This window comes from Plectrocnemia conspersa, unplaced genomic scaffold, assembly GCF_051122295.1.
Source record: "Plectrocnemia conspersa isolate PC_06_02 unplaced genomic scaffold, ASM5112229v1 ptg000014l, whole genome shotgun sequence".
Taxonomy (NCBI): Eukaryota; Metazoa; Arthropoda; class Insecta; order Trichoptera; family Polycentropodidae; genus Plectrocnemia; species Plectrocnemia conspersa.
The window spans coordinates 17,340,140-17,367,241 of NW_028277178.1; the positions used below are offsets into that span (position 1 = coordinate 17,340,140).

The 27,102-nt window shown below is 30.2% G+C and overlaps 5 protein-coding genes and 1 long non-coding RNA gene across 7 annotated transcripts; 3 read left to right on the top strand and 3 right to left on the bottom strand.

Moving 5' to 3' along the window:
• The first annotated feature begins 1,263 nt into the window (after positions 1–1,263).
• On the top strand, positions 1,264–3,226 carry LOC148226402 (uncharacterized). The gene is made up of 4 exons (XM_088203244.1): positions 1,264–1,406; positions 1,480–1,619; positions 1,691–1,820; positions 1,881–3,226. Exons 1-4 carry the CDS (start codon positions 1,346–1,348, stop codon positions 2,051–2,053), a joined length of 504 nt encoding a protein of 167 aa, XP_088059370.1. The 5' UTR covers positions 1,264–1,345; the 3' UTR covers positions 2,054–3,226.
• LOC148226403 (Golgi-pH regulating cation channel) lies at positions 1,995–8,416 on the bottom strand. The gene is made up of 11 exons (XM_088203243.1): positions 8,260–8,416; positions 6,585–6,645; positions 6,411–6,508; positions 6,173–6,343; positions 5,935–6,102; positions 5,707–5,864; positions 5,520–5,645; positions 5,132–5,377; positions 3,559–3,679; positions 3,346–3,493; positions 1,995–3,286 (listed from the first exon to the last, which is right to left on the bottom strand). The coding sequence occupies exons 1-11, from the start codon at positions 8,350–8,352 to the stop codon at positions 3,024–3,026; spliced, it is 1,653 nt and encodes a 550-aa protein (XP_088059369.1). The 5' UTR covers positions 8,353–8,416; the 3' UTR covers positions 1,995–3,023.
• Positions 8,417–11,104: 2,688 nt separating this feature from the next.
• On the bottom strand, positions 11,105–11,920 carry LOC148226404 (zinc finger matrin-type protein 5). The gene is made up of 3 exons (XM_088203750.1): positions 11,724–11,920; positions 11,520–11,657; positions 11,105–11,446 (listed from the first exon to the last, which is right to left on the bottom strand). The coding sequence occupies exons 1-3, from the start codon at positions 11,848–11,850 to the stop codon at positions 11,169–11,171; spliced, it is 543 nt and encodes a 180-aa protein (XP_088059876.1). The 5' UTR covers positions 11,851–11,920; the 3' UTR covers positions 11,105–11,168.
• Positions 11,921–13,375: 1,455 nt separating this feature from the next.
• On the top strand, positions 13,376–14,301 carry LOC148226405 (uncharacterized). Its single transcript, XR_015812312.1, has 3 exons — positions 13,376–13,437; positions 13,650–13,856; positions 13,924–14,301. It is a non-coding gene; the product is annotated as an uncharacterized LOC148226405 (long non-coding RNA).
• Positions 14,297–15,142, bottom strand: Ccdc58 (Coiled-coil domain-containing 58). Of its 2 annotated transcripts, none has more exons than XM_088204253.1 (3): positions 15,045–15,142; positions 14,615–14,887; positions 14,297–14,541 (listed from the first exon to the last, which is right to left on the bottom strand). In XM_088204253.1, exons 1-3 carry the CDS (start codon positions 15,072–15,074, stop codon positions 14,434–14,436), a joined length of 411 nt encoding a protein of 136 aa, XP_088060379.1. In that variant the 5' UTR covers positions 15,075–15,142; the 3' UTR covers positions 14,297–14,433. The 2 variants fall into 2 exon arrangements, with proteins under 2 accessions (XP_088060379.1, XP_088060381.1); XM_088204255.1 differs by having other exon boundaries at positions 14,964–15,127.
• Positions 15,143–16,838: 1,696 nt separating this feature from the next.
• Ltn1 (E3 ubiquitin-protein ligase listerin) lies at positions 16,839–26,369 on the top strand. The gene is made up of 24 exons (XM_088204900.1): positions 16,839–16,937; positions 17,221–17,421; positions 17,485–17,616; positions 17,687–17,821; positions 17,888–18,003; positions 18,061–18,246; positions 18,314–18,485; positions 19,325–19,515; positions 19,575–20,463; positions 20,531–20,729; positions 20,798–21,000; positions 21,276–21,418; positions 22,437–22,965; positions 23,036–23,335; positions 23,574–23,800; positions 23,866–24,049; positions 24,111–24,297; positions 24,527–24,769; positions 24,837–24,975; positions 25,034–25,177; positions 25,247–25,374; positions 25,442–25,665; positions 25,724–26,065; positions 26,138–26,369. The coding sequence occupies exons 1-24, from the start codon at positions 16,890–16,892 to the stop codon at positions 26,201–26,203; spliced, it is 5,328 nt and encodes a 1,775-aa protein (XP_088061026.1). The 5' UTR covers positions 16,839–16,889; the 3' UTR covers positions 26,204–26,369.
• Positions 26,370–27,102: the final 733 nt, after the last annotated feature.

Genomic DNA, 27,102 nt, shown 5'->3' on the forward strand with positions numbered 1-27,102 from the left:
ACAAGAACAAGCGAGACAACGAATATTCTTACGCGCATGTATCGCTTCTTTCTCGCATACATCTGTATACGTAGACAATGCATTCACAAAATTATTGCAGTACAAATTTTTGACGTATCAGTTAACTGTTAACAGCAAACTGTTTTTGGATTCGGTACTCACAATTTTTCATTGTGACTTTTTTAAAATTGAAAATGAACTACCAATTTTCTTCTACGTCATTAGAAAGTGATAGTTTTGTTGTAACGAAACCAAAGAAAACTGACTACGTACTCAACCGTGATTTTTATTTCTTAAATGTAATTAATTGTATTTTAAAATATGTTTATTTTATGTAAATATATTTTCTAAGTATGTAAATTTATATCTATTATATGTATATAATTTGTATCACTATATAACAAAAATATTTTATTAATTTTTGAAATGTTTTTAATTGCATTTTTAAATTGGATGTTGTGACTTTCACTGCTCTATAACTTGCTTTTTAATATCGGTGGGCATGTTAACAATTCTTCACTGAATGGTATTATCTGAAAGAGGTATAGGCTTGAGGAATCACAATTTTCCGGGCCATATGTGGGATATAAGACTACTAACTCTTCAATGTTTTAGATATTTAGAGCAACCATATATACTCAAATCAGCGACTTATCTGCATAATCTTAAAAAAAATCCAGTGCCTTATGTTAAGGTGACCAGGCGTTCTCTTTTAAGGATTATCCTCTTTGAATAAAAACATCCAAAAAGACCTTTTTTAACCTTTCGTAGCAGTTTCTCTCCCTCAAAGAATTGTCAGGGATAAACTCTGAACAAAATTTTTGAAAAGATTTTTGTAGCTATTGCTGCAATTTGACCTCAAACAAACATTCCGAGATGAATTTTGAAGAAAAAACCTGTTATGACTTTATTTTTAGATCCCTTAGCAATTTGTCATCCTTGAACATTTCCAAGATGGTCTTTTTATATTTAGTGTCCTTTGATATTTTTAAAATTTGGTTACTTTACTTATATATAATGATGTATGATGAGCAAGTTGAAATATATTTAGGACGGTAGGGAGAATAATATTCAAACGGGTAAAGAATAGACATACAAAATACGAATTTGTCTTTTTTATAAGTAGAAAATAAAATAACTTAATATGTCAAACCTATTATCTTATTATTAATTCTAAAAGAATAATACTCAATACAATAGATAGATAATCATTAAAGATTAATTCTCTAACTCCTATCATGCGTAGATAAGATACTAATTTATTATATTAATCATTATAGATTAAACAAATATTTGCGTCGGTCTTGTTAGTAAAACGTTGGATAAATCAACTAATAATTATAAAATGGGGCTTGTAAATATATATATAGTGTTTGTGCTAATAACATTTTTCTCAGCTTCTTCAGGTATTATAAAATATTTCATTTTGAATATAATTTTAATGCACAATATTGATGTGATGTATTTTTGCTGCTGAAGGATTGAAATGTTACGTTTGTTCAAAATCTGCTTCCGATACCTCTGATCTGTGCATATATAATCCTGGAGCAGTTACATCCGGATCACCGACTGTCAACTGTGGATCAAAATATTGCACAATAAAACGCCAAGAATACAAAGCAAGTTATAAAAATATTATTATGGTCAACTATACCATTAAATTGAATTATAATCAAATATAAATTTGTAGAACCCTCCAGGCCGTGTGGCGAGTTTTTATAGAGGATGTGAAAACAATCCCGTTTACCTGAACACGATGATCGAGGATGAAGATTTTAAAACTTATTTTCGAGCATGTACTGGAGATTTATGCAATACAGGTTATTATTCATAAAATTATATTTTTCAAATACATAAATATCTAAATAATTTTATTTCAGGCAATGGGATTCAATTAGTGTCTAACGGAAACCTCGGACAAGGAGGTAGTAATTTAGGTAACTTATTAGTACCCGGTATAGGCAAAAAGTACGACAAAAATAGTACGACAAGTGTGGCTGCCAATATTTTTGTATTATTTATAGTATTATTTAACATTTTGAAAATTACATGATTTCTGAAAAATTAAACAAGCTAAAAGTGTATTGTTATTCTTAAACGTATTTATTATATGACAGCAATGTTATTTAAAATAATATTTAATTACACATTTACTTAAAAAAATTATACCATCGAAGCATTTTTTTTACACTTGCTACTATTTTCGAATTATATATGATTATAAATGCAATTTTGTATACGATAAGGAAATGTAGACAAATTAAAGAAACATATGAAAAGATTCACAATGTAATAAAATGACCACAGGCTTGTACCATAAATACGTTTTATTATTAAACTTTATTGGAAATTTTACTTAATTAGATTTGATCAGTATTGAATACGTCGAAGATTTGATCTGTTAAAATATAGTTTAAACTGCCAAGAATACTGTGAGTAAATACAAACAAAACAAAATATTCTACTATTTCATTCATACATAATAAACTACTGACCATTTAATGTAATACCTTTTCATATAACTAAATTCTGCAAAATATTTTAAGCTCATTCCTTATCTTATGCTATACATCGAAATATGCTAATTTTTACAATAAGATACTATAAATACCTTAAGTGTAAAAATAGATAGTATTCAAGTAAATTGGAATATATATTGTGACTAGATATAAAAATATTTTTATAACAGAGACAAATAATAAAATAATATACACGATTGAACGACAGTGTGCAAAAATTAATGCACATTTCAAGAACACAATAACACATTTAAAATTCTTAATAATTACAATTCCTTTCATTTATTACAAATTGTATGTAAAACATTTATACATTACATAATTTGTGACAAATTTTGAGAAGGTCAAAGTTTAACGTCAGTACATATAATATTTTGGTCATTAAATCAATATAATAGTCATTAAGTAAAATCATTATTTACACAATTTTCAAAATATAACAAAAAAAAATAAAAATACCAAAATTATCACAATTCATTATTATAAAATACCATATTAATCATGTCACTGCATTTTAGAAACTTCAAATTTGGCGTTTAGAATTTCCTCGTCAGAGTCGAGAATCGGTAACGCAGTCGTGGGTATGTTATCTTCCACCCATTTCAAGTCGGCCTCTTCTCTTTGAGCAGGTGTGAGAGGAGCAGTTGCAGCGTTGTTCGTCGACGATCCTCCAGCAGCTGGATTAGATCCGTTACTGTTGCTTCCCGATCTATTGAAACCTCTGATTTTAACGCCATACGCATCACTAACGAAATGTTCTTCTTCATCTGTAAAACGATTGATTATTGATCGATCATTACCAAATTATTTACCATTATTAACTCACCGTCATCGTCGTCGGGATTGTCAAGAAGTGGAGTAAAAGCATATCTTTGATTGTTATTTGTAGGTCTCCATAATATCATTATAACTAATAATACAACAGAGAAGAGAATGTGCCAATACGCATCATCTAACCAGAGTTCCTTCCAGTTCTATAAATATAAGCAATATTAGCAAATATGTGAGCAATTTATCAAAATAAAAATTATATACTCACAGTTAAACAATCGGCAAGGCAATGGGCTTTAATGAAATATAACATGAAGACGATCGAAGAAAGTACGGCGAAAATAAGCGTGTTTGTAAAATGTTTATAGAGTGAAAGTTTCACCATGTTTCTGAAACAATAATTATTTTTGAATAGGTTAGAATATTGTATTAAATTCAAGTAATAATGGAATGCACTGTCAGTATAATTTAATTGTGTGACGATAGTCCGAATCAAAAAATAATACATATAAAATTCATTAAAAAAGTATTAATTTAGATTTAAAAACAAGTCAATTATGATTTCAATAAAAAATGAAAGTTAATTTGTATAATGTTTAATTTAACAATGGGCTTTATTTCATTAGTTTATTTATAATGTTACCTAATTATTTTTAAAAGAATAACGCTGTGTATGCACAAAATAAATCAACTATGACCAGCAGACCATAAATCTACTATTTGTTAAAAAGTTTATCTATATACGAGAGTAGGCAAATAAAAACATGTGCGATAAAAATTCAAAACTGCTCTAACGTCCCGTAAATTGGCAGCAGTGTTACATATAGTTTGAAGAATAACTGATCGGTGGCAATACGAATTAGGCATACAACACAGCACTACTTTTAAATGCCCATCATATTTTAACCATGTAGTGCATTGTCATTAGTTTTTTTTTGGTGGTGAAGGAGTGAAATCGATTGAAATTCATCAACGAATTAAATTTCAGTATGGTGATGCATGTCTGCCACTCCAGATAGTGTACAAATAGACTAGATAGTTACGAAGCAGTGTGAGTTCTTTAGCAGACTCTTCTTGACCAGGTCAGGCAGTGTCTAGTGAGATCAGGGTTCATTACAGCAGTTGAAAATCGCCGAAAAAACAGTGAATGAAGTAGCATCTCTTATGAAGATCATCCATGATGCCATAGTTTGTTCCTATAGGTATCCATGGTCTTGAAAACTTGTATTGAGCTCAATGAATACTACGTAGATATTTTTTTTTGTAATTAAATTACAGAATAAAAAGATCTTTTGATTTAACTTATTTTTGTATATAGGTATATGGAGATGAACGACTTTTTGCGACATGATAAATCCAGTGGTTATTATTTTACTTTTCTAGTAATATCAGTATAAGAATAAAAATAATGAGCTCCAAAATATCCTATGTTTGAAAATAATCCTATGAACAAAATAATCTATTACTTCTACACAGGCAAAATTTACAAGATATTTTAACTCTCATTAACTTTTTTTGGAGTGCATTTATATTATAAAAAATACTATCAATAGGAATTACTAATCACTACCAGGAAGGACTTCTATTTACTTCGCCAGTGGTGATTAGTCAAAAGATATTGTATCGATTCAATCCCTTCTTAAAAAAAGATAAGCTTACTTGTGCATTGTTTACGGAAAGATAATGATAACAAAATTTGAAGGAAACATTCAAATTTATCATATTACAATAGAAATAAAATCGTTATCAATTCAATACTTTAAACCGTGAAAGGGATGAATAATTATATTTCCAGTACTAACGTGAGTGCTAAATTAATTTAAAAGTCGTTAAATATTTACCTGCGTAATCTGAGTGTGCGTGTTGTATGCAACAAGGATGCAAAAACCCACCAACATAGGGCAGCATCGAGAAGTGCGAGAGGAGCAGCAGCCAACAATCCGTCTCCACCTTTGCTCTCATCGTCGCCGTTGGTTCCGTTTATGGGCATTCGTCCACCGATGCGCAACCAAGCTTCCAGAGCAGCCAAAGCCCCCCACAAAACACCCAATCCGACAACGCGTTGCAACATAGGTCCTAGACGTGGCCTATTTTGAAAATAAAATAAATGTTATAAAATAGTAAATAAGACCACTATTTTTAACTAAGATTTTGTATAACAATCTAGAAATACGTTGAATATAAAAGTGATCCTATTTCATTAAAAATATACAGTATTGAAAGACATACTTTACGATTCCGAATCCCAACGATACGATCACGACTAACATTCTAGCTAAGGCTCGTTTAGCAACAGAAACCCACTCGGCCGCTAGTACAGCGCTTTTCATAGTCACACCGCTTGAATTGATCGAACTGTGAAAAAATAAGTAATTTAAAATATAGGCTATACATAAGATAAAAGATCTTTTCATACTTGTATTCGGCATAAAACGTTGCCTTTTCTAGCATTCCTAAGAACACAACTGCTCCGATCCAAAACTGTATTCGTAAAATATCACGCCACTGCAACCAACACACTGTGAGCCAAGCTACTCCTAAACAAACATAGACCCCGCACATTGTCGCATAGAACTGTAAATGAAAGTGTATATGAGAGTACCTTCTATTACAAAATACTGTAAAAACATTTTTATATACTCACTGGAAGAAAAGGCCAGTCGACAGCCGATAAATAACCATATGTGCCTCTCATTTTGATGGAAACCGTAACATTGAAAGGAATCCCTTTACGGTTCCCATCCAAGTTAATCTCGACCGATAACAAATACACACCATCGTTCGGTATGGTGAACACTGGGTGATCGTTTTGCTGAAATAAATTAAGAGTTTAGTGAATTGATCAACGTTGAATTAAATAACAGTTGAAGGTGAACGCTAACATTTTGGGGACGCGGCGGTGGCTTTTCCATTTTAGGTATCAATTCTTCAGGGATGACTATGTGTTCTCCGTTGAGACAACTGGCGTGTAACACGCGTGAAAACAACTTGGTTTTTGTTCGGTTGTCTATGCTGTTCAAAGGGGGTAAAGTCTCAGAGTAATCCGAGTAAGACTAAAAGAAATGTAAAAAAATATTATATAAACTAATTTGATTTAGATGATCTTTTTTATAAACTTACGCCATCGCATTGGTGATAGAAATCTTTCCAACATATTGATTGCGTTAAGGTCCATTGCAGCGTTATATTGACTTGTTTTTCATGTTGATTGCATACGGCTTGAAAAAATATCGTTATTTAATTAATTGAGCAACAAAAATATATATTTTAACATGCATGTATGTAAATATTTACCTTCTATAAAAATCTGAGAATCTTTGTACAAAGACTTTGGAATACTCATGTGGTTGTTGTTCTGTAATTAAAATAATAAAATGTTTACATAAAAAAATGCGATAATCTGATATTTATTAAACGTTTGATATATACACTGAACTCTTTTTTACACGATTTTCAAATAACACGGTCCAAAAAATATAATGAATACATATTTTTACACGAATTATTTGTTCCATTACAATTCCCATAAACAATTATATTTAATATTTTCAATTTCGCGCATTATTGCATCCCGATGTTTGAATAAACGGCATCCCATTATAACCGTTGTCGATAATAACAAACAAAAGGCGTCATTAGTTTCTAACACATAAATGTGCGCGTAAATGATCAAGTAGTGATGACTAGTACATTGTATACATATATTGTATTATTTTTCCTTAATTAAAATATGTACGTATGTATAATATTTTAATAAAAATATTTTTAGATTTTAGTTATTTGCTTTATATTATTACCTTTTTTTACAGGATTTTCTGTACAGTAATCCTCCGACTCACGCCAACTCGAAGTTACGCGGTTTTTGATTTTTTTCGTTTGGCAACATTGCCGCCTGCTATTTTTAGTTGAAATTTCAAAAAAACATTGAATATTGTCTGGAAGAAGCTTTGCCTATTTTTTTTAAAAATAAGACAGAAATAATGCCAGAAACTAGTAATGTTGCGCATGTGATAGAAGAAGTTGTCGATCTTGCCAGGTAGTCAGATTTGGAAGTTGACGGTAATGATGTTAACGAGTTGCTGGAGTCGCATAGTCAGGAGCTGACAATCGACGAGCTTGTAGAGATGTGTGAGCAAAACGACACTGAGGTATCCGCCCTTCAGACCCAGCTTCGCCACAAAAACAGATGACAATATTGCAAGCTTGAGAGAAGGTCTCAGCTCTATTGAAAATGGTTTTAAAATCTTAGAAAACGTAGACCCTAAATACCCTGGAATGCTAAGGACCTCATTCCGCTTATGTTGTGCTGTTTTTATATATTTATTATTATGGCTCTTCCTGTTAATATAAAATTTTACATCTCAAATTTTTAGTAGTATTATTATGCCATTGCAATTTATTGCTAGTGCGATTTATTTTCAGTTAGAAGTGAGATTTCTTGGATTTTTTATTTTTCACAAATAGCTTCAGTTTTGAGTTACTTGTATTGGAGAACCTGTGATTTTTTCGAACTCCTTCTATATCTTCTTTTGGTCACAGATGATTATGTATTTAAAGATATTTCATCAGCGGTGGTCAATTTAGGTTCTAGTGGTGGAAGTATGGGAGATATCTCATTATGTGTAGTTATAAATGTATTCTAAATGTTACTCTTAAAGATTTGAGAATCGCTGTAAAAGATGGCGGTTCATTTGAATAATAAATACGTATAATTGACCGCAATTTTCAAGGCTGTAAGCTCGTTATCTTTTATATTGATGACATAATAAAAATGTAAATAAAATGTGCAATTATCGATATTGTGCATATGTAAGGATTAAATTGGGCGTTATTTAGTATAATGATATTATAGTATGCGAGCGGACGCATGGCGCAACAGGGATCGGATCGGATTGGATCAGATCAGATAGCCGACGTCGTAGTGCGGTAATAAAATTTGTCATTCGAGCGATAGCTGCAAACGAAGTACCTCAGTGAAGACGAGGTCCCAGCGGCCCGCGTCCGGCAAAGCGGTGGCCGCCGTCACCAGCAGCGCCAGCCAGTGGGCCGCCGCGTACCGCATTTCGCCTGGGGAGCCTCCCTCGCCGGTGTCAGCGCTCACGTCAAACGAGACAATCGACGGTCCTAGCACCGCTCGTTTCGACCATTGCGATCTTCATAAATAATACTAGGAAATATTTAAATTTTACTATCCAGCTCAGCATGATTTATTTTTTAGATAATGCTTATTAATCATTTACTTAATTAATATTAAAGATATTTTCATATTCTCTCAAAAGTTTAAATTTTACTTTATAACAATTCATTTTTAACTTCCTTCTATATTAAAAATATTTCTTTTTAATAGCTAAACTCTTATTATTAACTTTTTCATTATAATTGTAAATGAAGGATAACTGTAATGGTAAGTTTACCCATCAGCAATGTTGTAATACTAAAAAAAGAAGTGCAAGTGCACTGAACTTACACCACTTCCCCAAAAAAACTTATATTTTCAAATTAGCCGATAGAGGAGTGGGCCCAGTATGAAGTATACCTGAGGTACACCAGCGTTGATTTTCTTCATTTCTGAATAGCTGTCTTCTTGCTTAATTCCAAAGTAGCGGTCTTCGAGGTATTATTTCAATATACATGCATAATTAGCAGGAAGTGTCTTTCAAATTTTGCGGTTTAACCCTTCATGCCAGACCTTATCGAATGCTTGGGGGACGTCGAGAAAGACAGCTGAGCAAACTTTCTTTTCTTCTAGTGTTTGTTCTATGTTTTTTCTGAATCCAAATTAATGATTGTATATTAACTTTTTTTCTTCTATTATGGGTGTTAATCTTTTGAGAATAAGTTTTCAAACAATTTTGAGAACACTAGTAGTAGTTATTATATATTGGCCTGTTTGATGTGAGTACAATTTGATCGATTTCGTAGCCAAAGCGAGTAATTTGTGTAACGTTCAGCCGACAGTTTGCTTAAGTAAGTTTTGACTGATTCTGTTTTGATATTTCTGATTTCTTCATTAAGATTTTAGATAGCTTGATTCCACGCTGTTTTGTGGATTGGCGCTCATATTAGCTGCCATATATTTCAAGCTCTTCTTTTTTCTCAGAAGAGGTTAATAATTTCACACGGGTAGTTAATACTGTGGAATTTTTTTCTAATTGCGGGTGTATAATTCCACGCTACCTTTTATGCAGTATTTAGGAAGTAAAAATAATATTTTTAATATATATTAAATATATTTTGAAAAAGATTGTAACATTTAAATTTATGGTTTTTATGCAAACACTGCATTTTTTGGCAAATGTCGCAGTCAATGAATTCGCACCACCTAAAATAAATTTTCTTCTTTTTTACTGGCTGTCTTTCAAAATCTCGTTTTTTTTATCTATCCAAAAACAACGATTATATAATAGATATTATCATTTTTTGTAAAATTTCATCACAATAAAACCTTTTTTAGAAATTTTTCAACGAAGAACAATGAAAATATTAAATTCCATTCAACATTAGTAGTGAAAATAAAAAGTCTTTTTGCTCTTCATTTAAAAAAAATTGATTTTATATTTACATTAAATATTAGGTTAGCCAGCTCATGGTCATTGGTTAAGTAGATGAATTGATGACTAACAAAGTCTAGATTCAATTCCACGAGATTGGCAAGAGTATGAAATTGGTTTTTATGATTTATGCTCAGCCGTCTTACTCATATCTCGATACATCTATGTAGTTGCAGAAAAATAGAGAAGTTTGAAATACTAAAAGCAAGTTAAAATTAACCGAGGCTTAATTTTTTTTAAATTTAACAATAGCTTTTTAAACACCTGCTTATAAATATCCTTTCGTTAGATATCATTTATACCATTATACCAGTTCCACATTTTGTAAAAATGTGCTTAATGATCGTATAGTGTTATTTTCCATACTATTATTATATAGCTGTCACTTAATTAATCATTGTCATATTATATATTTTTTATATTATATTTTTGCAAATACATTTGTAACGAAAAATACCTGAATTTAAAAAGATGTTGTGAATATTTGAATTAGTGTTTAAGATCTATGTACTAATGCGAATCAGCATTTATGCATCTTAATAAATATTAAAACATAAAAATCGGTTGAGTTTGCCGAATAGTTACACGAAAGATTTTTTAAGATTGTCGTTAAGCAATTATTTTCCTGGTTTTCTAATTTTGGTGGAAGAATTGAATGTACAATCTTTCCATTAACTATTCATTGGTTATGTATATTTTATATTGTACTATAACGTAATAAATTTTGTACTAAGAATAATAAAATAATTTACAATTTCTCTATTCCATAAAAAAATCCCTTTAAATCCTAAAATTAAATAGGTTGATCGCGGATTGTTCGAAAAAAAAATAGTCGATCACAATCCTGAACAAGTTGGTCATCCCTGCTATACATGGTTGCTTGTGAAATGTTCTTCATTGATAACAAATGGAAACTTTCGATGAGCAATAGGTATAGTATGTTTCATGCAAAAATTATACTGAACTGCAAAAATGTTGTATCGTCTTCTCCCTTCAGCTTATTACATTTATAAATATCCAATCAAAACTATATATGCTAAAAAGTTTATTAGCATTTATTTCGTCTATCTTATTTATTATCTATCTTATTTAAACTTTAATAAATTTAAACTTTATTATAAATAATATAATTTTTTTTATTATAAATAATAAAAAAATTTATCAAATATAAAAATCACATCGAAACTGATCACAAGTCTTAGTACTTTAAGAGTTCAACACCATAGAACAGTTGTACTACCATCAAAATAAATGTGTATATCATTTTTATAATCAATTTCTTTTATTCAATTCAATATGTAAGTAAGTTTCAGCAAATAAATGAATTTCAACCCCATTCTGTTGATTGGAAGCCTTTGATATTGTTTAATGAAATTTTTTGAAGACTTGGTGGTAGATTAGGAATATATTCTAAAACATTAGGATAATTCCATTGTAAAAGATCCGAGATATCTAAGCTATCGTCGTTTTCCATAGCATCAATAAAGGCACTCTCGAGTAGTTGACTATTTGGTAAACCCAGACGTTTTCTTTCTAAAAGCCAACTTTTATACGTTTTATTTGTGTTATTAAGCAAATTTCGATTCCGTAGTTCTATTTGTTCAACTGTAAAAACATTTTTATTACTATTAATTTACTGAAATTATCAGAAAAGAATAAAATGTGATTAAACACAAACCTTCCCGTTTAAGTGATTCCAACTGATATCTTGAATAATGTGAATATCTGCAGTTTATTCCAAATTGACAATAACCAAATTCCAAGTATCTTTTACATGGAATTTTATTGGATTCATTATTTACTATCGTGCGTCTGTCTGATAAATATGTGTATGTATATTATTATCATAAATACATGAAACATTATATTAATGGCAACTAACCTTCAAATTGAATATAATACTCATTTCTTTGTTTTTGATGTTGTAAACTTTTTATATGTTTTTTAACCATATCGGGAGTACATAAAAACGATTTATCGCAATAATCACAATAATATCTACGTCCCATATTCGTAACTCTGATGGTATTTTATTACTATTTCAATGTACGTTTGACGTTTATTTGCCTTATAAGTAGTGTTGCCATTAGATTTATCGATCTAAAAAAACATTTAGCACACTCAAAACTTAATTTAATAAGTATCAATAATTACATCGATATAAATTATTAAGTCAAAGCTGTACAAATTCTCTTCGTTCGCGGACTATTTTTTCTTCTGCAAACGTTTTGTGAAGTAAAAATGATTTTTCTGTTGAAGTTGAGAAAATAAAATTAAAAAAAAAAGCTAAAAAAATGTTAGCTTACGAAATTGCAATCATACATTGAAATTTATGTTATATTTTGCGCCCAACTTTACCTAATGAAAGTTCTAAAATTTTAATTAGTTTTAAAACTTTCATTAGGGCAAGTTGGGTTTGGTTTGCGTTTTAACACCAAATTTACGTTTCTCAACTGTCAAATTAAGTTTCATAGACATTTTAGAGCAACATATAATTCCACTAGCGCCTATTAATTAAATTATATTATCGCTAATAGATATATATATATATATATATATAGGGCTGTAAAATTTACATATCACATGTAAATAAATGATTATAAGTATGTAAAAGTATATACATAATTCTATGTATGGAAAAGTTGAAATTATATCATTTTACTAGCACCTGCCAGATAAATTACATTTTCACTTGAATGTCTACCGGTGAAAATATATTCCAATGTGATTTCACTGAAATGACATATCTTACAATATATGTTTCTTAAATTTTCTTTGAGGGATTACTTGATAATTTGTAGCTTAAATAAACAGGGGCGTTATTTCAGCTTTTTCTAGGGAGAAGTAAAAGTTGCCAGTCAGTGGTCGTTGTTTTTAGTATTTCGACTTCATTAAAATTTATAGTATTTTATTATATGACATCCATTTTATTGCCTGAATTCAAGGGAGGGAAAATGATTCCACCTCCCTCGCTAAATGACTTTTCTGCATTATACTGTTTCTTAACAATTGCAATGTTGAATAATATACATATAGCTTTTAAAGTCAACATTGCCGCCCGAAGCATTCACTTTTTAAATTATTTTTAATAATTTAACATTTTTTATTTATTTAAAAATATATCTATGCGATTTAAATTCCGGTTAATGTTAATGAAATTATGGACAACTCCAATTCAGATTATGTATTAGATTTATGTTATGTTTTAAAAGAAAATGATTTGACGTTATGTTTTATCATTTTTGTTCTATTTATTATCTTTTTCGATTTTTTAATTAGCTGTCCGTCCTACGCAATCTGTAAATCATGTAAGCATTATCATATTATCACAGAAGTATGTTACACTTAAAAAGATGTAGTCCTGGATAAAATAAAGAGATTTAAAAATACAGTTCTTAAGTGAAAAAATTGATTTTTTTTTCAATTCACCTGGGTATTTGTTATAAATAATGCCTTTTTGTAAAATCAAAATATGATACATGTAATTATTGTTTACCTTTTTCATTAAATTATTATGTAATACAAACAATGTGAATGTCATTAATGGTCGTTTATCGTTGTTGCTAGGACCAGAAGTGTCGTCCTTCAAGTTTGACGTGAGTAAACCGATGTTTGATTAAATTGTTGAAAATGAACGATTAATTCAAAATAATAAAATAATATCTAGAAAAAATCATTAACATAAATCATTAATATAAAAAGAGGACGATTCATTGCCAAAACACTGTTTTATTTACATAATATCATTTATTGGCACATGAATCACTATTGTCTTTGACAGATATATATTTATAAGATTTTGTTCCAGAATGAATTTGGCCAGGTTATTACGTGGAAATGGGTTGTTTAGAATGGCGACCTTGCAATTGCAACCCACTTTAAATAACTTGCGAAACTCTTCTTCTTCACTGCCGAACGCTTTATCCGTGGATGTAAAACTATCCACTTCGGAGAAATATTATTTAGTATGGACCGGGAAATACAAGAATATTAGTGAAGTACCGGCGAAGATCGGGTATGTAAATTTTAAAATTTACTTACAATTATGTGTAATTATTGTAAATTTCCAAATTATTTTTCAGTAAGGGAACTTTGGAAAAGGCAAAGGGTACTATGCGCATTCGTCTGGCGAACACTACTATAGTTGTTGTTCTCTTATTTTGCCTTGTAATTGCAATCCGAGGAAAGAAGAGAAGCGAGCGAGGTGAATCTATTTCGAAAATTGTCACAGAAAGGAGCGAAAAGTTAAGGGCAGAAGGGCTTAAAGAATCCGAGTAAACTTATGTATCTGACGTTAATGATTTTTTCTAGTAATGCTGTGATTAATTTTTGTCTATGTTAATAGTCATATAGTGGTATAATGAAAAACAAAAAATATATTTTATTATTGAAAACCGTTTTGTTTGGAAATTTGTAACTTATGTAATATATATTCGATAAAAAAATCAAAATAAAAACAATGTATAAGTTTTATTTATTCATAAAAAAAGTATGTATAACATAAACTTCTAAATGTTTTTGAAATGCATTTCATCACAAACAAAACATCGGCTAGTATGCAATCGCTCTAAAAATCTAAAACTTTGGCAATACTATGAACTGCCCGGCTTATAATAATTTCTGCATCGTTCATTGAACACTTTAATAGTTCTTTCTTTGATGACTTCTTCGACACTCAATTCTGACTGTAGTAATCTTAGCTGAAAAATGAAGAAATATGTCATATAATTGCACATTTTTTATATACAGTGCAAAATTTAGCTTCACACATACTTTAGTTTGTTCAGCTTTTAACCACTTCAAGTTCTCAATATTGTTGTTGTCCGCTTCTTTTAAATCCTTTAACTTTTTGACATGTTCGGCGGTCGCTATGATGCATTTCTTAATCGAAATCTCCCGTTGACTATGACCACTTTGTATTTTTGAGAAGAGATCTTTGCATGTCGACGTAGCGTCGACTTGATCTCTGAACGAATCCGTCGGAACGGTCGTGTTTAGCGCATAGATTAATTTGTCATCCAATGATCTCATTTTGTTTAGACGGTCCTATGTACAAAAATATATATTTGACATTAAAACTACATACCTTCTAGTAAGATCCATTTTATTTTACTAAATTAACTTTTGGGTAAAGTTGTTGATTAGAAAATCAATGTTTCTTTGCAATACGAGGGAAATAAATATTATTATACTGTAATTTTACTTGAAATTCTGAAAAATCCGGGCATTCCATGATCGACTACCTAAATTCCGACAGACATAACCTAGATGGAAGGTCTTGACGACAATTTTTCTGACCATGTTTTAAATTTATCGATTAATTTGTAGTAAAATACTTGATAAAACTATTTTCATAAATATAAATGATTTATAGTAAAACAATTAATTAAGTCTAAATATAAAATATTAAAACATAAAATTGCTCTGTTTTTATTTTAATATTCTTAATGCTTCTTTATGCACATATAATATTTATTATTTATAAAAATATATTTAGTATAATTTAAAATTAAAATTTAAAAGAAATATTTAATAGTGCAAAATTATTTTAAATTTAATCATTTTTAACCCTTTATGGGGCTGAAAACGGTCGATATATTGTCTTCCTGAATAAGGGTTAGTAATTCATATTTATTAAGCGTAGTCCGTAACGTCATAAGTTGCGTTGTTCAAATACAGCATTCTGGACAGACTCGCCCAAACTGACGGCTCACGATCTTTCGCGCAGCTTTTGCTCAGGAAGGACGAGTCAGTACTCGGGCGAGTTATTCTGTGAAATAGTTGCGCGCAGTGTAAACGCAACTTTAGACTAGTAACTCTGAGGTTGCGGGTTCAAGCCTTGGCAGCGGCACTTGAATTTTTATTTATAAAAAATGTGCCATTATAAAAAACTACAGTGACATCTATTGGTAATAAATTATATTACACATAATAATTTATAATTATTAATATAGATGTCACAGATTCCCAGACTTTCAGTCTGGTGGTTAATACTCACTTGAAGGTATTCATTATATCTGATTGACTTACCCAGTTGGTACAGATTTTCCCCATTGAAACGCATTAGTGTTACGACTGTCAGGTTACAACGGAAAATTAAATAAAATAATAAAATATGATGTGTCGGATTTTTAGCTATATTCGTTCCCGGGAAAGCTATTTAGTCGATGAACAAACCACTGTTCTAAAATTGGCTTTAATCACTTGTTAAAAATGTTTTATGTCAGTGGTCGTTATATGTTACACTGAGCGTTTACAACCGCGTCTGTAGGTGACTTCATGTTTTTAAAGTTAAATTTTGAAAGTTTGGGGAGAGAAAAATATATTTCTGAATTATTTTATTTCACAATATGTATACTAAAATTAGATTTATGTATGATTTTTATCATTTCAATTCAACTTGCGTAGTTCACAGGCACAAATTGGTAATAGCTGACGCTAAAGTATAAAGTTGTTTTAAAATATACAATAAGGTATTAGGCAAACGGACTTTCGTTTTCCACATTAGAAAAATGGTCTGGATTTATAAATAATTTTATATTTCAAGGGAATATTTGGGATTAGATGATTTATAAAAATAAGCATTGAATAATGATAAAACTTAAGGTGACTCAAAAGTAAACGTGAAATTTTAAATTATGAAACTTCTTCAAAAATATATTTCTTTTAATATAATTACAAAAATAGTTTTTATTAATAATAATTATTATTACTTATTTATATATAATCTTATGAATTTTATTAAAATTTAATAATCATTTTTTTCAAAAATAAAAGAATTAAACTTTCAAAAAGATAGAACATATGGACGTTAAACAACGGATAAGAGGTTTTAGTGAATTTAATTTACTGTATTCTTGATAAATAAGCCGTGTATTAAGACATTAGAGGACACCCAGATCCTGAATATGATTTGCTGAATATATATTGCATATAAATATGATCTAATAATAAGATTAATAATATTGCATAAATCGAATATATGATATTTTCAACTAGCAACACAGGGTCGGAGTGGTCGCGTTGACGTTTGACGTTTTGACGCGCCATGGGTGGAAAGCAAAAGCAAGCTAACAGAACCAAAAACAATACTCGGGTAAGTTTTTTTTGCATACTTTTCAGTGTTCAAACTGGTTTAATATAAATTTCTTGGAATATGGAAGAATAATACACTATATAGTGAAATATTACTGAATAGCCAAATTTGCTATTTTACATGCTTCTTTCATTTCTTTACATGTAATGCACTTTATCTTTCAATTACGTTTAATTCAAATGTTCCATTAAAGATATATATTTTATATATATATTTCCAAATAATTACATTATTGAACATTTTATCTATATATGGTGCAATACATTTGAATATTGGTTTTTAGCCATCGAGTAGCAGTCGAAGTGCTGAAAAACTAGGCGCAAATGTTCCTGGATTCGTGGGTTTTTCTGCCAGTCAGGATGGCGGATATATTGCAGTACTTCCGGGATTTTCATCTAATGACAATTTCGACATGAACATCGATCCTAATTTACAGTTGATATTCAGGAAGATGTCGAAAAAAGACCCTGTCACAAAATTAAAGGTATGTTTTATGATGCCTAATATGATGATCTTAAATTTGATTTTTTTAAATATTTATCTTCAGGCACTCAATGAGTTTATTACGTATATAAATTTCTCTGATGAAGATTCAGTGATATCTACATTGTCGTTTTGGCCACGTCTTTATTGTCAACTGAGCGTTGATTGTAACCACCGCGTACGAGAACAAGCACAAGTAAATTGTTTGTTAAATATAGTTATTTATTATTAATATTACTTATATTATAATAATGTTTACTTTTCAGATTGCTCACGGTGCAATTGTTGGTAAATGTGGTCGGAACATAGCTCCATATTTAAAGCAATTGCTTCCTGTTTGGATCACCTCACAGTATGATACATATTTACCAGCTAAAAGTCAAGCTAAAGAAGCTTTTGATGTAATAAATATTTTAAAACTATTATTAAATAAAATTATTGCCTAAATAATATTTTTTTAATTTTAGATTGCGTTTCCGAAAACTAAACTGTCTGAAGTATTATCATTTTGTCGCAAAGAAATCTTTACTTATCTTACTGATAATCTTACGACACATACTAGTACAACATTTTCAAATCCAAAGTAAGTTTGAATGTCATAAATCTTGTTTATTAAATATTTAATTATTTTTCATTATAGACTATTTACTACGGAAGAGTGTGATTCAATATTTGAACGAATGATTATATCGACTCTTCAGGCGTATGAATTTTTATTGAACAATCTATCCGAAGAACATTTAGAGTGGCTGTGTGAAAGTCAATCAGTTATTTTAAATAATAAAAAGTTTTGGAACCTAGCAAACGACAAAGTACCTTTAATCAGGTATTAAAAAATATTTATTTTACTTAACTTAATAGATTATTTAATGATTTGTTATATGTAATTTTAGATCATCGTTTTATGCAGTTATTGGATGTCTTACGAGAAGAATGAACAAATGGTTCGAGCCAAAATATGGCAAAAAAGCTGTTTGTTTACTTTTTGAAAAACTCGGAGAAAAGGACTCTGAAGTGGTCGTTTCCGTGGTTGAAAATTGTATTTTACTGATGGCTTATATTCCTGTAAGTTTTATTATTATACATATAATGGAGAAATTCAATAGTGTATTTTTTGCCACAATAATAAGAAGTTGATTTTCATATCAAATTATGCCGATTTCAGCTGTCTCATTACATTTTTAGATATCGATACACAGTTTTTAAAAGCTTATGATAAAATTCATAGATTTTCAAATCTTCTGATTTGACAAAATTCTCGAAAATTATTTGTATTATTAGTCATGTCATGGATTATGGATATATCTTTAATCCTTATGATTTCGAGAATACGTGTTTTTTGCAAACTACTTATTATATGGAAGTTATACAATGTCTATCTTAACATTTCTAGCCATAACATTTTGATAATAATTATTTATATCAATTCAGCAAGTAAATGAAATCAACTCATATCTATAAAATAATATTACATTACGGTTTTTTGAATTCATGTAATCTATAAATTAGCGATGCACAAAATAATAGATATGTTAAAGAAACATTAAAAAATTATGTCTTTTAATCCTTCGCTTGCCGAGCCTTTTGGGACTACCTTATATAGATAATAAAAATCTTGTTTCCCCCATCCCCACCACTATTTGACAAAGGCTATCAAGATTAAGTAACTGCTGGGAAACAGTATTTAATTTTAAGATGAATATCTTTAATGCTTCAAAAATAAATGACAGTCTATCATAATCAACCGTAAAAATATAATTGAAAATTGTAGTATTTTATCAAACTAAAAGAGAAATTTTGCTGGAATTTAAAAAAAAATCAAATAATGATAATCAGCGTGTAATACAAACAAATTGAGTTATCTTTGTGACAAAAATCTTATACAGTATTTTTTTTTCTACTAGAACTGGTGGACATTTGTAAACGTACAAAATAAAGTATTGCCCAGTATATATATCATTCTATCGGAAGGCGGATGGAATAATGCCACTAGAATTGGACCATTGATTGTACCATTATTAGTGCACTTAATAAACGTTCCGGATAAAGATAATAACAAATTTTATGAAGATTATTTTGATTCAATTTGCAGAGGGTATGTATTATAATGATATAATTATATATTGCTAAGTTATGAATTAATCCTTTTTTTAGTCTTGAACAAAGATCCGTTGTGACATCAAAAACGGGATATGAAGCTTGGTTATCTGGTTTGGTCGAGTGTCTAGAATACATTGCCAATTCCAAGATAGACGCAACTGACGAAGTAGAAAAATCAAACACCACGACGACACTATCTAAAGTTATCAGATTGTGGTTCACGACAATCATTCGTCCTAAAATTTCTAACAGCCCTTTCAATTACGTCAAATTGAATATTATATACGTTTCAAAGATATCAATGTCTTGGACAAAGATATCGTTATCCGACGGTCCTTCGAGTGTTATATTCTCGCAGTTGATACGTATATTTTGGAAAAATTTACACTTCCTCATTACCATGCAAATCGATGCGATGAGCATTGAAGAAGATGAAATTAAAAAGACCACTGACGTTCATGTGGAGTTATTGAAGGGCTTAAAGATTAATAATACCTTGAAAATAAAGAAGAGTACACGTGTGACGTTTAATGCGACAGAAAATGGCGATGAATCGAGTGCAAGTAACGATGATGGAAAGAATCAAGACAGTAAGATTGAGAGTTCCTCAGTTGAAGCTAACTTTCAACGTGCGTTGAGTAACGTCGTGTGTGATGTGTGCGGCGAATATATAAATTATGCCATGAAACATAACGTATCGTCGCCTATACTCAATCCACTGTATTCGCTGGTGAGAGAGTTTAACTCGAAAATTTTGCATGAATCGATGTTGAGCGCTCTAAATAAAGAATCGAAATGCTTGAAGAACTTGTATTTAGATTATTATGGTGTGTGGCTCAAAGGCGATACGATGCGATCGCCTATTGTCGTTGATTTGATATTTTCTTTATTGATGTTTCTGAATAATGAAGATCAATTAGTCGTGTTGAAGAGTTTCGATCAGGTAATGTTATTTTTTATTATATTATAAGGAGAGGTTTTATTCTATTAATCATTTATTTTATGTGTAGCTCCCAGTACCTATAATGACTTGGTGTATATCACGTTGTATATCACATCCATATTCTCAAGTTCCTGCAATATGTGAATGGCTACAAACCAACACTGTGCATGAAGCTTTAATAGCCATTTCGAAAGTTGTTGTTAAAGAAGGAAATAAACATCACATGGAGCTACTCAAGATGTGTTTCATGCAAGCTGATAACGGATGTAAGAGTATATTAAATTTTTGTACACTCAAATTGATATGTTATATATTTATATATAATGCATTTTAGGTTTATTAATAAGCAAAGATTGCTGTGCGGAAATAGTTAAAATATTTATAAGGTCCCTCGATAATATGGATTCAGATCACTTGAATATGTGTGCTTTGTTTGCATCATATCTACTTTCAGTGAACAATTTCATTGTGAACGATGATTATGAAATATATGTAAATCTCTCATTGGGCTTGTTCAGCTTGGACTGCAATTCTCAGGTATTATATTTATTACTTTATTGTATCTAGTTCTGTCATTGTAAAATAAACTATACAAATTATGCTATAACTTCCAATAAGCTAAGAAAAATATGCGACTGACGAATGCCTTAAAGAAGTCTTCTTTTGCCTCATTTGGACTATAAATAATAATTGGAGAATATAGTCTGTCAAAAATAATACAATATTTTTAAATTGAATTTACATCAAAGACAATGTATTATTAAACAATCTTGTAAATGTTTATATTCTACTGTGTTGGTAAAATATTTTAGGAAATGCAAGATATATTGCCACAAGACACTTTGGAAGAAATCAACTCCTCGTGGCAAGACGCTTTATCAACTCTACCTCTTGTTAATTTGTTGAATTTCGTTGAAAGAGCTTCTAACGTCATCCAAAATAAGCTAAATAAGAGGTAAGAAATTATTGACTACTTATTAACAATATTATTTGTTATGTGTGTACACCAACTAGAATCATATAAAACAGTTTAAAAAGTAGTATAAATCAACTCACATATATGTAAATATGATTTTTAAATCTACAATATAAATTTTGATCACAAATAGTGAATTTTGCCATTAACCCTTTCACCGCAGCTGATATTTTGCGCGCTATTTCGAAATTTGTTAATATGTGTGGGGCACCTATTCATGCCATATTTAAAAAAATATTATGTTCAATAAATTTAAGTAATTTACAGCCTTAAATTATACTAAATAACTATATTATTAGGCTCAAAGGTTTATAGGACCTTTAGGTGCCCAATGAGTACTGGCGATTTTATTGATGACTTCTATAGAAGCCATCCGCGGTGAAAGGGTTACACATTTTTTTTGTATGAGACGTTATTGATATAATGCTATACAATTTTTTGTTAAATTAAATTAAATACTAAACGAGAAACGTTCTCCCAAAGTAGCCGCAGAGATCTATTCGAGTGGAAATTTAGTGAATCATAAAGTAAAATTGATGACTCGATTATTATTCTGTAGCATTGTATGCTAATCCCAAAGGATTCATTCGATCATCAGACAATCATATCTGTTAAAATATGGCGTTTGCTTTTTCCTTCCAAAGTAAATTTTAATTTTCTAGATAATAAGCGGTAAAATCATAATCCTAAAAAGATTTCGCGTAGCTGTTTACTTTTTATACGTTTTTAAGCAAATACGCTAATTAACCGCCCAATCCCCTTGAACAAGTATAATCGCCAAAAATATGTGATCCAATTTTTTCATGGACGAGTTAACTCGCACTTGATTCACAATATGAATAATAAAAATGTAAAAAAAAAAATTAGTAAATTTTAAAACCATTTAATAAATTATTATTTCACTTACGATTAACTTCATACGTTATACATTAAGATTTTTTTCAATTAAACTAAACCTAATTTTTAAATCCAATATTTATTTATCAATTTTTTACAGCAATAAAATTGTCCTACACCTAAAGACAATCGATTCTCTAGTCGAATTGTCGTTCAATCTAATATCATCTTGCGTGAATATCAAAGAATCAATCGAAGAAAAGGAAGACATGTTCTGCAAAGTGGTATTCAACTTGTTGAAAAATAAGTCGAGTAATTTCTTAACGAATCTGCAGAAGCTGGAGTTGTTTTCGTTCATTTCCGATGTGCTGCATGGAAAATTCCTTAACGGCGTACCTTCAGACTGTCGCATGTTCAAAGACTTGTTAGAGATGTGCTTGAGTGGTAGTTTAAAAGAGGCTTTGAAGGAAATCGAGCTCATCTTGGCTCTCTCGTGGGTGCTCTTCTCTGTGAAGATAATCGAAAAGCTCGTTCATGAATTCCATCCAGATAATAAAGACGAAAACGATATGAACAAATTATCCCTTGAGACCATCGATCTGAATACGTCGTCTGAAATCAAAGAAGCACTATCCGAGTTATTGCACACCATTACGATTCTAAAAACATTGAAAACTGAATATAAGATGGTGATTTTTTTGTACATGAATCGGTTTAATTTATTAAGAATTATTTTTAATGTGTTTGTTATATTTTTAGATCAAATGCTATGAAATACTATCTATGTTTTATGATCCAATAGCTGTTAGCACAGTGAACATTTTCAAATATGTATCCGATCATAATTATCAAGTCATAATCAAAGATTTAGAAATTAGATCGAAAGAAAATGGATTGTATTGGACAGTGTGTTTATACATGTGCAATAATGTTTATCGAGAAACGAGTATTGATGTTAATAGTCAACTTAGTAAATTGGTAAATGACTTGTATTTGAATTACGAGATGAGTGAGAAAGCTACTGCTTTGTTCGATATGGATTCATCTTATAAAATACAGGTATTGTATCATGATATATTTTTGGTTGTATCATATATCAGTGGCGGTTCGTCTGTTTTAAATATTTTTATGTTTGTAACCTAGGCAGTAAATTATTTTTGTCTTGTATAGTACATATTTTAGTAAAGATCTATCTTTCAACTTTTATTGCTGCGGACCCACCACTACAAATTATTACGGACCACCACTGTTGTATATATAATAGATAAATATAATATATTGTAACCTTATTTTTTAGATATTGAACAACGAGAGAATGATTGACGAGTGTGATGAATTAAACATGAAAAGTATGAGTCTAGCTGCACTCAGATGTATTTGTTTGACACAAAATGTGTTCCAAGAAGGATCAAAGATAGTATTTACTAAAGAGGACTTTAAAAAGTGTATTTTATCTCCGGTTTCGGCTATGACTGTTATCATTGATTCTTATTATTCGTACAAGGAGTTATTGTTATATGACATGTAATACCATTATAAAATATTAAGATAGTTAAATAGTATGTAATGATAATGTTATATATTTTTAGAGACATTTCAAAATGCGAATGGGATGCTATCGATTGCAATTGTGCTATTATAAGATTCATGATATCGCTCGTGGATAATATAGGTTGGCTACTTCAATCAGTCGTTTGGGACTTTGTGATGATATCGCTGTCATCTTTCGTTCAATCGTTTGATAAATCAAAAGATGATTGGAAATCGTTTAGAGTATGACTTATGGCATAAGTTAAGGTTTAATATTTTGTGTTATTATACTTATATATTATAGGTCTCAACATTGGGGTGTGCAACGTTTGATCTGTTTAAATCGGTGAATAAATTCATACGCAATATAATACCTGAAAGTGTCCGCCGACAGCCAACTGATGCCGTTCTGCAAGTTCACGATGAATGGCGAGAACTATTCTCGCCAGTCATAAACAACCATATAGTAAACATATTCATGAAGATATGCTGTGAGTAATATCAATATCTTTTTTATGCTAATTTTAATCTTATGTTATGAATAGTCTAAATATGTTTGTTTTTTACTCAATATTTGTATTAAATTTTACTATTATTATTATCTATTCTTGTAGTTTTTGCTATTTTTCGTATTTATTATACGTGATTCCGAACTTTTCTAAGAGCCTTCATATATTATTTTAAAAGCTACTGTTATTAAAATTATGTAACATATTTTAGCCGATTGTATAATAACTCATGAAGAATTTTCACCAAGCGATATATGCCTAGTGAATAACTTGAACGAAGTGATGCAAATATTCGATTGGAAGTATTTAGAGAACAATGATAACGTCAATCACAACGTTATCAGCATATTGAAGATATGCTTGGACACGATGGCATCGCCTTGCCATCACGTATTGAAATATGCGGCTAATATCGCTCTTAAATCATTGACGCCGACGTTAATCAATAACGATAGTTAGTAAATTTCATATTGTATTGTATGCATTTTAATTTGATCATATTGATGAATTTATAATTTTAGAAACAGAAAGTAATAAGATGAATGCTGAGGAATGCGAAGTACCGATTCCGCATTCCGAGATTGTTCTGTCTCTTCATACAATACAACCGATCGTTACTCATATTCAGAGTTGTATGGAAATAGCTCTAGCACCTTATAAGTAAGTTAATTTATTTAAAGTATTTATTGAATGCATCTTAATTATAATTATTTTTCAGAATCGGAGAGGATCATTGTGTATTGTTGCCGTATAGTGATAGTCATAGTCTAGCATTAGGCTATCTTTTACTGTGGGAAGTTTTACTAGACATCGCTCAAGAAACGACCGCTTATCTCCAGCACGAATACTTTGAAATATTCAAGTAATAATATTTTAATTTTAAATAATACAATTATGTGAACTTTGGTGTAATTATACAATAATTAAATAGGGAGGGGCAGTTTGTCGATCAGTTGTTAAGCGTCCTGTTTCGTTTGTTGCCTGAAGAGTTGGCAGAACTCTCTGCGTCTACAGGGGCTTCTTCATATTTTAAAAACAGTCCGAATATTTCTTTCAAAGGTGTGTATCATTAGCTTTAATGTAGCAACCAAAATTTGTTTATCTATTAATGTATTTTATAATTTAGAACCCATCTCTTGGGAGCTAATTAGTTGGTTGGCGTGTCAGCGTCTCATAAGGTGTCTTCAAGGAGGCTGGCTCAGCGCTTTAGTTAGAGGCTGGTGGGGCTCTTTGCCGACACGTTCCGCACATTACGTTGAACAAATAGTTAAAACACACATCTCACCGTTGCTGATCGTCGAGCAATTATCTCTGGTGACAAAGAAGCAGATGAATATTTCTAATATAGAGGTATGTATTTTATTTAATGTATATTTATAAGTTATTGATTTTTATTTTTATATTCTAGGTTAGAGTACATTCGTCTGTGAACGAAATAGATTGTATATACGTAATTGAAGACTTAAAAATGGGTCTTACAGTGCAACTTTGCCCGAATCATCCATTGACAAAGCCACTCGTCATTTCTAGTGGCTCGCCGTTGAACAATATGGCATGGCTATCTATGTACTTATCGCACCAAAACAGTTCAGTTTATCAAGCAATTAGAATGTGGGCCAATGCCGTGCAAAAGAAGGTAGAAAGCACACCCGTTTGTTACGTGTGCTACAGCAGATTACATTCCAATAATGGACAACTTCCGAAAATGCTTTGTCAAACGTGCAAAAATAAGTTTCACAGCACCTGTCTAGTGAGTGATATAAACATATTTTATAATTTTATTGTATGTAAATTGCGATTAATTTTATTTATTTTGTTACAGTACAAATGGTTCACTACGAGTGGAAAAGCTACTTGCCCCATGTGTCGTAATGTTTTCAATCTATAAAAGTATTTGTTATGTACAATTAATTGTTAGAAAATACTTTTTATTGTATGTATATATGATACATAAATGAGATTACAATTAAGTAATGGTTTTATTTGTTAATAAATTCAATTAAATATATTATAATCAGTGTTTCAGTTGGATCAATAAAACAAATCAAATACAATCTACTTTTTATTTAAATATTCCTTACATATTGTGCATAATGCTAATAAAAGAAATTTATATATAAAAAATAAATCTATGCACATTATATGTTAAAAAATATATTTTATATGTAACATATAAATATTTTCTTGTGACTATACGATTTTTTTATAAATATACATATTTCCACATGTCTGTTCCTGTTAACATTTTCTGTGAATCACTGCACATTTTTTTAACATGTTTCAATGATTGACGGACATTTTTTGCTTTTATCTACAATAATGCGTTTTTTGATTTACATTTATATAATGATTGAGAAAATACACACATTGTAAATATGATATATAGACCAAATTATTATTAATAAATTAATTATATTATACATTTAAAGGGTGCAGACTTTTTGTGATATCATTACTGTATTAGACTGCAGAATGAAACATTTAAAAAATATTGTGTAATTTAATGGCATTGCGACTTAGCTCAGTTTATATTAATCACGTTGATTCCGTGAGATTCAGAAGGGCTAAGAAAATATTAATCAAGTTGTAATTATAAAAACCATATAAATCGAAAATCGCCTTAAGATCATGTGGTATTTTAACGCATGACTTGCGGATGAACTATACCATAGCGCTATCTGTCTAATTGGTCAAAGTAGTGCACCTGCATAATGAATATCAGAGCTGCCTGACATCAATAATATAAAAAGTCTTTTTGCGAACACACCAGACATCATCTCTACACTC

Bases quoted from the DNA above. Each gene is read 5' to 3' on its own strand.
- LOC148226402 (XM_088203244.1), top strand. From the start codon at position 1,346: ATGGGGCTTGTAAATATATATATAGTGTTTGTGCTAATAACATTTTTC. The intron at 1,620-1,690 runs GCAAGTTATAAA...ATAAATTTGTAG, and splicing joins TAAAACGCCAAGAATACAAA to AACCCTCCAGGCCGTGTGGC. The intron at 1,821-1,880 runs GTTATTATTCAT...ATTTTATTTCAG, and splicing joins TGGAGATTTATGCAATACAG to GCAATGGGATTCAATTAGTG.
- LOC148226403 (XM_088203243.1), bottom strand. From the start codon at position 8,352: ATGCGGTACGCGGCGGCCCACTGGCTGGCGCTGCTGGTGACGGCGGCC. The intron at 6,646-8,259 runs GTACTTCGTTTG...TTTTAATTACAG, and splicing joins GGGACCTCGTCTTCACTGAG to AACAACAACCACATGAGTAT. The intron at 3,680-5,131 runs GTAAATATTTAA...TTATTGTTTCAG, and splicing joins CGCACACTCAGATTACGCAG to AAACATGGTGAAACTTTCAC.
- LOC148226404 (XM_088203750.1), bottom strand. From the start codon at position 11,850: ATGGGACGTAGATATTATTGTGATTATTGCGATAAATCGTTTTTATGT. The intron at 11,658-11,723 runs GTTAGTTGCCAT...CATATTTATCAG, and splicing joins GTATTATATTCAATTTGAAG to ACAGACGCACGATAGTAAAT. The intron at 11,447-11,519 runs GTTTGTGTTTAA...ATGTTTTTACAG, and splicing joins GGAATCACTTAAACGGGAAG to TTGAACAAATAGAACTACGG.
- Ccdc58 (XM_088204253.1), bottom strand. From the start codon at position 15,074: ATGGAATGCCCGGATTTTTCAGAATTTCAA. The intron at 14,888-15,044 runs GTAAAATTACAG...TTTTGTACATAG, and splicing joins CGGATTTTTCAGAATTTCAA to GACCGTCTAAACAAAATGAG. The intron at 14,542-14,614 runs GTATGTGTGAAG...TTCATTTTTCAG, and splicing joins TAAAAGCTGAACAAACTAAA to CTAAGATTACTACAGTCAGA.
- Ltn1 (XM_088204900.1), top strand. From the start codon at position 16,890: ATGGGTGGAAAGCAAAAGCAAGCTAACAGAACCAAAAACAATACTCGG. The intron at 24,770-24,836 runs GTTAGTAAATTT...TTATAATTTTAG, and splicing joins GACGTTAATCAATAACGATA to AAACAGAAAGTAATAAGATG. The intron at 26,066-26,137 runs GTGAGTGATATA...ATTTTGTTACAG, and splicing joins AGTTTCACAGCACCTGTCTA to TACAAATGGTTCACTACGAG.